Source organism: Pundamilia nyererei, unplaced genomic scaffold, assembly GCF_000239375.1.
Source record: "Pundamilia nyererei isolate P.nyererei 1_Seehausen unplaced genomic scaffold, PunNye1.0 scaffold00035, whole genome shotgun sequence".
Lineage (NCBI taxonomy): Eukaryota > Metazoa > Chordata > Actinopteri > Cichliformes > Cichlidae > Pundamilia > Pundamilia nyererei.
The window spans coordinates 4,348,258-4,359,056 of NW_005187436.1; the positions used below are offsets into that span (position 1 = coordinate 4,348,258).

A 10,799-nucleotide genomic window follows, 5' to 3' on the forward strand; every position below is an offset into this window, starting at 1 on the left:
GAGATGCATCTGTATAGTGACAATGAAGGCATTCTATTCTATTCATAAAGATCAAAACAAGAAAAAAAAGAAAGAAAAAAACGAGCATTAAAATAATATGACAGAAAAACATAAAATCCCAAAATGTTTTCGGTTCCAGCATGAACTGTTGTATTTACTTATATAATTTTGTGTTTGTGTTGCAATATATAATATAACAAATATTAAAAGGGAATCTGTGTTATTTCTTTGATTGTGTGGTTTAAGTCATCTTAACTGTCTGAACTTTTTTTCCCCTTAAATTGATGTGGTAAAAAAATAAATAACAGGGAAACTTCCGAGTAGTTCCTGAAGGCAGCGCAGAACTGCCACTCAGTCGCAGAAGTTCGCTATGTCGTGTTGTCCGCCAGGGGGCGCAGTCCGGGAGGTGTGTTGAGGGCGGGGGTGCGGAATCCAAACACGGCACTCCGCTTCTCTCCTCGTACCATGAGCTGAATCTGTCCGGGACAGACCAGGGAAGATGGCGGCCACTGACCATTCCCGGTCCGAAGCTGCCAAGCAGCGACGGCAGGATCAGCTGCAGCGATGGCTGGGCTCAGAGACGGATCAGACGGGTTCGGAGTCCCGGGAAATCTCGAGCGGTTCCGGAACGCGCCGGGCGAAAGTTCGGTTCGCCCAAGGAGCCGTATTTATGGCTGCTTGCTCCGCCGGAGACCGGGAGGAGGTGGCAGCGCTGCTCCGACAGGGAGCTGACATCAACCACGCTAACGTAGACGGACTGACAGCGCTTCACCAGGTAGGAAGTTTTGCCCCTCTAACTGTCAGCAGCTAGTTTTCCTTTCTGCCCGAGCTAATCGCTACAGTTGCTACAACTGTCGCTCATCTAAAGGGAAAAGGGCTCAGCGTTGATCCCTTAATGATCCTCACAGCGAAGAGGACTCACAGGTAAAATGGACCACTAACGTACTTCCAGCCCAGCAGCTCCGGTAATCCATCACTCATTCCTCTGTGCGTTTGTTTTATAAAGTCCGGGAAGAGTTTCTGGCCTGTTTAACACTAGCAAACTTGGTTTATTAGCCCGTTGGGAGGCTGTCTGATCCGCACTGTTGCATTTAGTAAATTACAGGCTTCTTTTTATGGCGTAAAAAAAAGCGAACGAGAGGGCAGCAGACGGTAAAAACCAAAGAGCCTGGTGAACCATTTTTAGACAGTTATGGGCAGGCTTGTGGCATACAGTCCCTGCCCAAGAGTCAGGAAAGTAGTGGGAGAGAGAGTTTCACCGTCCTATCTAAAGGTCTTAAAGCAAAAAAGAAAAGAAGGAGGGCATTATAACTGAAGTTTTCACCCTTACATTTATTATTGCAGTTTTCGTGATTGTTGCGTTCATGAGTCGAAGATAGGCTGGACTTGTTCGGTGCATGTTCAAGTCCTCCTCTTGTCCCTGCTCTTGACTTAAGTCATAACACCCAGGCTCACTCTGGACACCATCACTGTCACACAGGCCCTCGGTGATGCAGCATTTCCTCCACTTTAATGGCACTGTGTGGTAAACACATTGCTGTCTCATCTCATAAAGTGAAAGCAGGGTCAGATGAGTTTTGACCAGGATTCCTGAGAACATACAGAAAAGATCTGCTTCGAAGTCCTCTGGCCTGCGTGCTCATGCAGATGTGGTTTTTCCCTCCCAATTTTGAGGCAGTTTAGTGAATTTGCCCCACCACGGCTGGTTCAGATGAGTCTTCTGGTGGCTCCACATGTCCGACCGGTCACCCAGTGTGGTCTCCCTCCTTGCCCTCCATCCCTCTCCCCCCCTATTGCTCATCGGTTGCCTGGAAACTCGAATTAAATATAGGGCCCACACTCTCCAAACTTTCCATCCTCTTCATCCAAAGCCTTTTCTGTCTTCTCCCTCCTCCTCCTCCTTCTCTTCTTGCTTTTTCTTTCTCCTTCCCTTTGCCAGTTCCCCATGGAGGGGACTTTAGGGATTTCGGATGAAGAAATGGAAAACATGCCTCAAACAGCACAAACTGCTGTTGTCAAAGGCGATTTTCACAATGAGTCACTTGATGACCCAGTGAAGGAGTCTGCTGAGAGTGTGTGTATGTGTGTGTATGGACCGTCGTCACACGCAGGGTGCCAGAAGTACCCACTGTTCATTCATTCAGCTCAGAGCACCCACTCCATTAGTGGGCGACCCCCGCCCCCCCGCTCCGGCTGTTGCTGAGCCCCATTTTCAGCTCTTACAATGATCACATTTTTGTTTTTTGTTTTTTTTTCCCATGCATTACCTGCCTAAATCTCTCGTATTATAAAAGGGAAGGAGGAGGCTTTCCCCAGCTTTGTGATTAGTTGATTTAGCCTAAAAGAAAAGCCTCTTAGGTGGCTTAAGACAGGCCTGATGGAGACGTTTCTGTACGTGTTACAGACACTTGGCGCTGTGACGTCCCACAGAAGAACTGCTTCGGTAACGTCACATTTTTTGAGTAAATATCATCTCACCTGCTGACATCAGTGAAATGAGACACCAGTGCAGATTAAACTAATCGTTTTGTTGTTAGTATTCAGTTCAGCTTTGCTTCAGAGTCACAAAAAGATAAATCTCCACCTTTATCAAGTATTTATAGCCATGCCACTGGCTATGTGCCGCATTGGCCCAGGCCGATCTCGGCAACTACGCAGTAGATTGCCACTAAATTTATTATAATGTTTAAATAAACACTGTAGTCCCCAGAGGAGGAATCCGTATGACTTTGCAACCTTCTTCGTGAAGTTAACATTTGTAGTTTTTATTGAAATGTATTGACAGCTATTTTAAAAAAAAAGAAAAGTTTTTTTTCTTACTTCATTTGTATTTCAGAGTATTACAGATGTTTACATATATGCAAACTCTGAGAGAGCAGGAGAAACTGTGTTGGCACTGTATCTAAAATATGGACCGTCACTTTTGGTTTCACTTATTGATTACTCAGAATCGCTCTCGTTTTGGAGAAGCAGCATCGTCGAAAACTCCTCCAAAGTGAGTCTGCAGCAGCTTGTCTTTGCATATATGAGATAAAATACAGAGGAATAGCTTCATTGCCAACAGGTACCCACTAAAAAGATGGCACACCATGATCCCTCTTTTAATAAAGAGTGGTTTCATTGTTTACGATTGAAAACGTTCTCTTCTGTTCAATTTAGCTAGTTTTCAGAGAGGGTGCCGGTTTTAGTTTTAGTGTTCTGTAATTATTCAGAAGCTCAGGGCGGCGATCACAATGCAAACACCTGATTCACAGCCACACATGTGGTTTTTCCAGTAAACACAAAAGTATTTACCAAAGCCTATTCGTGCTGATTTTGTTGACAAAGTTAAATAAGACAAAAACTTCAAAAGTGTAGTTTTTGATTTTATTTTGTTACTTAAAATATTTATTTCCCGCCTAGTTTTAGTCGTAGGCTATAATAGCCGTGGGGCAGCATAATGCCATGATATTTTTCATATCGTACCGATACCGGGACACCAAATATCGATATTATCATCAAATCAATGAAAATGCTCATCTCATGCACCGCCTTCCCGAGATGGTGTTAGCCGAGCAAACTTGCATTAAAGCGACTTTACTGAAAAAATCGTCCAACACTGGACGCACACAGCATGACAAAACCACATCCTAATTCAAAGTTACACAAGCTAAAATAGGAAAGAAACCTCCTTGCAACTAGAAAATCATTTTTTCACATTCTGCAACCGACTGCAACTTGTGGTGACTAAATGTTTGCTCAGAGCTCGAGGGCGTTGCACGCTCACGACCGCTTTTGATTACGAGACGATTGCGTAGGTCACCTGATAGGAGGCAAATTTTCTGCAAATATTAAATAAAAAATACTCAGAATATAGGAAAATGTTCAAAATTGCCATAATATCACATATTGAGTAAACTATTGTCTTACTTATTATCTTACTTTTGAAATAGAGACTCACAAACACAGAGCATTACTAATATTTCATAGACAGGTGAATGGAATTATGGAGTGCTGCAAAGTTCAGTCAGTGAACATTTACGCTGCTCTAAATTGACAGTTAAACATTAGTGAATGTGAGCTAATATATCAGTGCATCCCTGTAATTAAAAGACATTCGTAAATTAACTAATAATGCTATTTATAAAGTCAGTGTCTACATCAGTTTTCACCCAAAAATGAAGAATAACAAAAGCATAATCTTATGATACTCCCTGTCTGATTCTTACACCATCAAAGAGTAGGTACAGACGCTAGTAATATATTTTTAGTTTTTTGTGTTATTAACATTTTATTTATTTGGTCTTCGCACAGATTCTGAGCTACGGCTCATTTCTTTATATTTTGATAGGAAAATGTGAAATTGGTGTAGTGGTAGATACGGAAACATTTGCAAACATGCATGGAAATACATTATACAAGCTAAAAATGAAGCTTGTTCATATTTAATGCCTTTGAAAGTCAGTATTTGGTATGACCATCTTTATTCTTCAACATGGCCTGAACTCTCCTTGGCAAGCTTTCTTATCATTTCTTTGAGTACTCTTCAGGAATTGTTCTCCAGGCTTCTTGAAAGAGATTCGATGCTCTTCTTTGGATGTTGGCTGCCTTTTTGAGCTCAAAGCTTCAAATTTGGATCCGTCAATCCATCAGGCGTGAGGAATCGGTGCTGCCACTGATTTTCAGTCCAGTTCCTGTGTAATTTGGCGCATACCTCAGGCTTTTCTCCCTGTTTCCCTTAATTAAAAATGGCTTATTGACAGCCACCGTTCTGATGAGACCAGAGCAAACAGTAGATGGATGAAAGGCCAGATCCATCTTTCTGGTCTCGGCTGGATTCTTTTTTTCCTTATTTCTTAAGGCCATGACTTTAAGAGACTGTCCATTTGCCAGTTTTTTTATTTTTATTTTTTAAAGCTACCCACATCTCCTTTTGTCATCCACTTGTTCTGTTTCCTCAGTGTTTAAGGACACACTGCACACCATGCCGGGAAATGTTGTCGTTAGCTAATAGCTGCCAATTAAAAGTGGTTATTGGTGAAGTTGACTGTTACGTTTAGATTCAAAACGTGTTTATCTCTTGAGTTAGTTTTTGAATGATTCATAGGTCAGAGTTAAGTGGCTTAAAAAACCAAATAAAAACATTCCTCTGAAAACCATCAGCTGAAAATGAGTGAAAAAGCAGCCAAACAAAAACACTTATTCAGTACAAGAACCTTCCATCTGGCTCTTTTTAATAAATATTAACTTAAATCAAAGTAACCTATCATAGCAAAATCCCATGAGGTCCTCGTGGGATTTATCCCGGGACTTGTGTTTGATCACACTTAGATTCTTTGCTCGACCTAGCTTGAGGAAAAGCTGCTAAATAGAATCGCTGTTTCACTTGTGCTGCAAAATGACTGTTTTGGAAAGTACTTGAGGGCTTTTAGCAACCCACTTAGCAGAAAGTCATTACAGCAAGGAGACACAGTAGTCATTGTTTTAGCCCCGCTGCTTTGGTTGAGTTTAACAGATTTTGGAAGAGTCTGGAGTTTTGCCTTTAGCAACGAACCATGGTGAAGTGGGTCAGAGACCTCCTCTACTGTACTGAAACTGTACTCAGACTGGCATCCATTTGTTAATGTCAGAATAAACAGTAAACACTTGTACACGGCAATCAATCATGCGGACGTTTGTCCTCTGGCAGGCCTGCATTGATGAAAACGCTGAGATGGTGCAGTTCCTGGTGGAGAACGGGAGCGACGTCAACAGAGGAGACAACGAGGGCTGGACTCCTCTGCATGCTGCAGCCTCCTGCGGTTTCATCCAGATTGCTAAGTGAGTGTCGACCACCATCACTTTGTCACATCACAGCCGAGTGGTGCTGAGGGATTAGAAAACACAGACGTAAATCAGTGTTAGATAACACACATAAAACTCACACATATTCAGGGTTTTCCCAGGCTCGTGATTGGCCTTCTGGAGAGGGGGTTGACTGCACAATCGGTCGACATACATTTAAGGCTAACAGTCGGTGTTACTTGACTTGAATAAAAATGTATTTTAAACTCAGTGAACCAGTGATCTTCCTTTTGACTGAAGGCCAAAAGCTCATCGGAGGGTGCCAAGAAAACTCGTTTATCCTCCATTCAGGTTTTACCGTTGCTATCTGACAAATGTATCTTTGTTTTTTAAGGTATCTGATAGAACACGGTGCTCATGTTGGAGCAGTGAACAGCGAGGGAGAGCTTCCTCTGGATGTTGCCACAGAAGATGCAATGGAAAGGCTCCTGAAAGCTGAAATTAAAAAACAAGGTAAAAGCAACAAAAACAGGAGAATTGGAACCTCTCCTCTCCACCTTTCTGGTGTCCTCCCTCTAAGTGACTCATAACATGCAGTCACATTAGCTTGTTTGACTATTGTGATTGCTGGGTGCCGTACTCTAGTGCACTTTAGGATGTGGCTCCAGGTACAGTTCAGCTGGACTTGGGCACAGTATCGATTGAGATCCTAGCCTTGAAACGCTTCCTCAGTTTTAAGGTTAAGCACACGAGAAATATGGGCAATTGTGCAAGATAACTGCTCCCAATGTGAGCGCACGGGGGCTTGATTCAAGGTTGTCAGTTCTGTTGGGATGTGCACATCCATCTTAATAATTAAAAGACAATATAAACCCTACTTTTGTGTAGAATCAACACAAATGCAAGGTTGCTTGTAATCGGATATTGTGCGTTTCCGTGTTATCTGTATTTTTAGGTCCTTTAATCAGACAAACCTGCAATCCTGTAACCGAAAATCAAATTTTCAGTGTGATGAGTGATGATGCAAAATTAAAAGAGAACTTTTATGTACAGTCAGTAATCTTACTGAAGTTAGAAGACTGAAAACAAACGTGAGCTCACATGTGTTAGTCAACCGAAGCGATGATGTTGGGAGTATTTCAAGGAATTAACTATACTGATGATCCTACACAGCTTTGGTGCCAGTTGCGTTAGTTTTTCACAAGCAGCAATAATCAGGAAATCATACAGAGCTCAGGCTTCAGTTTTTGTTTTTTGAAATATGGAGCCTCAGAACTTCATTTTTTCCTTTTTCCTGTTCATTCCAAAAGGAGGCAAAGAAACAAGGACAGCCGCCGTGCACCAAATGTTCTGTGACCTTAATTGTTCTGGACTCCAGGCTTGTGCTTTTATCTCTGTCGAATGCGTGTTAGCTGAGATCCAAATACAACCGGGAGCACAGATGACGTATATGAGATAAATTTACACGCACAAGTATTTATTTTTTTGTGTGTGGGATGCTTTACTTACAGAATTGTCCTGATATTTGTAAGCTTTTCGTAAACAAAACTTAAGTTAGAGTACATTAAACCTGACTTGTAACCCCGATGTCATCACTCATCATAGATCTAAATGGAAGGGGAGTTTTAGATGCTTTGAAGTGCTTCTTAACTCGAGGTTGTCACTGCTTGTCACAGGAATAGACGTGGATACGGCCCGAAAGGAAGAGGAGAGGATCATGCTCCGGGATGCCATGGCGGTGCTGGCAGGAGACGGCACACTCACACCTCACCCAAACACCAAGGCAACGGCTCTACACGTCGCCGCTGCCAAAGGCTACATTGAAGTCCTGAAGTGAGCATAAGTGCACACATAAGAGCAGCTTGTTGACTTTTGTTTAAATTTGTTACCATGCCAAGTCAAACGGCTTTTATTCTTAGCCTTGTCCTCTCCCCCACCTCCACTCCTCCCAACTCCCTCACCTCGCTCAGGGTACTGTTACAGTGCAGGGTGGATGTGGACAGCAGCGACACTGACGGGTGGACGCCTCTGCACGCAGCAGCTCACTGGGGGCAGGAGGAGGTGTGCAGCCTGCTGGTTGACAACATGTGCGATATGGGTGCCGTCAACAATGTGGTGAGGGCACGGCGAACAAGCTTTCCCTCTGCAGTTCAGTCTGTGATTGGAGCTTTAGCATGTGCCATCACTGATCACTGTGGCTGTCCTTGTAGGGACAAACACCTTTAGATGTTGCAGACGAGAACCTCGTGGACGTTCTGGAGGAGCTGCAGAAGAAGCAGAACGCTGTGAGTCTGTCTTCACACACACACACACACACACACACACATAAGGCACTGTGACTATCTCACTTGCTCGGACAGACCTGTCATGATTGATGGCGTTCCAGCGGCGAGTGCTCTCTGTGTTTATGTCTGTTTATATTCCTCTTCAGTTACGTAGCGAGAAAGAGAAACAGACTCCTGTTATTGAGCCCATTTCGCATATCCCCATGGTACCAGTCCGCCCACGCAGGTCAGTGCCAGTGTGTTGGTGCGTCCGTATGTTTGTGTATATCTGTGTGTGTGTGAGTGTGTACACGCTATGCTGTTCCTCAGCCCAATCCCAGTAATCCTTGATCCAGCTGTTGTCTGCATGCAGGTGTGACAGTCCCAGTGTTCCCATCCCTTCAGCTGTGTTACTTCTACCCACCAACCTGGGTAGATGTAGCAGTCTGTCACTCAGTTTCATACTGAATATTAATGCTTTCTTTTTAAGTCTGCATCTGATCACATTGTAAATGCTAAATCCAGCCTGTTGCAAATGGCAGCTTACAACCAGTGTTGGGTGTAATGTGTTACTAAGTAATGCGTTACTGTAATTAAATTACTTTTCCACTGAAAAAGTAGAGTAACTAATTACTGTTCATTTTTAGGTATTTTAATTACAGTTACTTACAATTTACTTGCGTTACATTGTAAAATAATTAAACTGGCTGAATATCATTATTTAATTTCAATAATTTGTCTTCTAAACGTAGAAGTAAACTCTGCCGCTTTAACATCGTTGCAGTGCAGGTGCACATCATTTCGCGCCAGTTTGCTGCATAGTCTTATTCTAAAGCAGCGGTCCCCAACAATTTTTGCACCACGGACCGGTATGAATAAATTTTCTTTTTTTCAGTACCGGTACTAGTTTTATTTTGTTGTATTTATCCGCGACACCTTAAAGGCTGGTCCATGAAAATATTGTCGGGCATAAACCATACCTGAAAAGACCCAGGAAAACCGAGTAAACGATAAAAACGATAACAAAATAACGCTGAAAACCGAGAAAAACCCTGAAAACTATACATTTCACACCTGAGCCTCAACTCTCGCGGCCCGGTACCAAACGACTCACGGACCGGTACCGGTCCGAGGCCCGGGGGTTGGGGACCGCTGTTCTAAAGCGGAAGATGTCGGACTCGGCTGAAGCGAGTGGCTGTTTTATGAAATGGACATATTCCCGTCGCTTCACCTTTCTGAAACAAGCAGACAAGAATATTACAGTAATATGTAAGCTATGTCCTGGGGAGAAAAAACTATCGGCTGCTGTTAATAGCACGAGTAATCTACTGAAGCGCCTGACACGAGAGCATAGACAAACACTTCCGAGTGATCCTTGTTCATCATCCATGGAGAACACCGCGGCAACTCCTGCTAAGCAGGCAAAACTTGATTTTACTTCAGCAGCACAGAAAGCGTCTGAAGGTGAGCTTAAAAAAGGATTGCAGGCTACATTGTGGAAGAGATGCTACCGCTGCGTACTGTAGAGTCTCCGTCTTTAAAAAATGTATTTATTATTTAAAGAGTTCAAGGTTTATAGGGATTTTAAGAAGTATTTAGTAAATTAAGTTACTTTAAAGATGGTTGAGATGGTTAGGTAGATGGATTCTTTTTTTCTGTACATGAAAGATTCCAAGAACAAAAACAAACAAAATTACAGATGGAAAAAAAAATGCCAGTGACTTAAAGACATTCAAATAATGCTGTCATATTCCTTCACGTTAGATATTAAAGACTAAACAGTCTTAAATTTGTAGGATCCTCTTTGCTCTTAGTACGAAGGGCCTTCCAGGCCAAAAGGGTGGAACGGAATAGTAGAGCAGTAGATGCACAGGATATGATGTAATGTCAGAAAAAGGTTTTCAAATTTGTGACTTCTCATGCAGCAGTGCAAGCGTTTGCAAGCAGTTGATTAAAAGCTCCACAAAAAAAAGAAAAAATATATACATTTTTTATAACATTTTGTTAACATTAATTTAACCAGGAAACTCTAAAGGTAAACAATGTGTCTTTGGAGAGTGTCCCAAGGTGTCCTGTTGTTATCCCAGCATGTTTCTTTGTGTGCTAACAAGATGCAGTAGACAGTAGAAATAAAGGACTTTTTCAAAACTTTGCAAAAACCGGTAGAAGTTGGTCAAGCGGGGTAAAAGAAACAGAAACTGACTAAAGCATAAATATTTCTCTGTAATGTTGAATTGAAAAGTCATGTAGAACTAAGCGAGGATGTTTTAAGTTTTCAGGTAGTATAAAATGATTGCCCTCTAAGTGTTGTTGACGATATAAATAAAAATTATTTTATCTTTGAATGCCATTTTTCACTGTTTCTCCTTCTCGAGTAAAAACAAGTATAATTCAAACACTTTTCAGAGGATGGGTGCTTTGCTGTTGATGTCTTGGTTAATAGGGCCAAATGTGCACGTAAGCCATATTATTTACTATTAATATGTAGTGTGGCACTGAGAGACAGCATTTGTTTTTTTGTTTTTTTCCACTTCTGTGGCTGCTCCTTAATCTGTGTGAATGATTTCAACGTTTCACTTTAAGGAAACGGCTCGAATTGGTCACAAAGCCATTGGCCACAATTACAAACGAAGCAGAAACGGCAGCACAGAAAATGACCCACTGTTTCACCTACCGAGGTCTTGATTGATGCATGCTCGCTCTAATTGGCTGCACATGGAATGATTACCCTCACTGATCAGCTCCCTGCATGCCACCTGTTGTTCCACCCCC

At 42.3% G+C, this 10,799-nt stretch overlaps 1 protein-coding gene across 5 annotated transcripts in view; it reads left to right on the plus strand.

The window, feature by feature from the left end:
• Window positions 1-306: 306 nt before the first annotated feature.
• LOC102193459 (protein phosphatase 1 regulatory subunit 12A) overlaps window positions 307-10,799 on the plus strand; it is a 19,937-nt gene continuing 9,444 nt past the window's right edge. For 3 of the 5 annotated variants that reach the window (XM_005730113.2, XM_005730116.2, XM_005730115.2), the window contains exons 1-7: window positions 308-775; window positions 5,669-5,799; window positions 6,158-6,276; window positions 7,440-7,596; window positions 7,734-7,878; window positions 7,974-8,048; window positions 8,195-8,274. In XM_005730113.2, coding sequence (XP_005730170.1) covers window positions 500-775; window positions 5,669-5,799; window positions 6,158-6,276; window positions 7,440-7,596; window positions 7,734-7,878; window positions 7,974-8,048; window positions 8,195-8,274 — 983 coding nt within the window. In that variant the 5' untranslated portion in view covers window positions 308-499. Of the gene's footprint in view, window positions 776-5,668; window positions 5,800-6,157; window positions 6,277-7,439; window positions 7,597-7,733; window positions 7,879-7,973; window positions 8,049-8,194; window positions 8,275-10,799 lie in introns of all 5 variants that reach the window. The other 2 variants (XM_005730117.2, XM_005730114.2) reach the window with 2 other exon arrangements.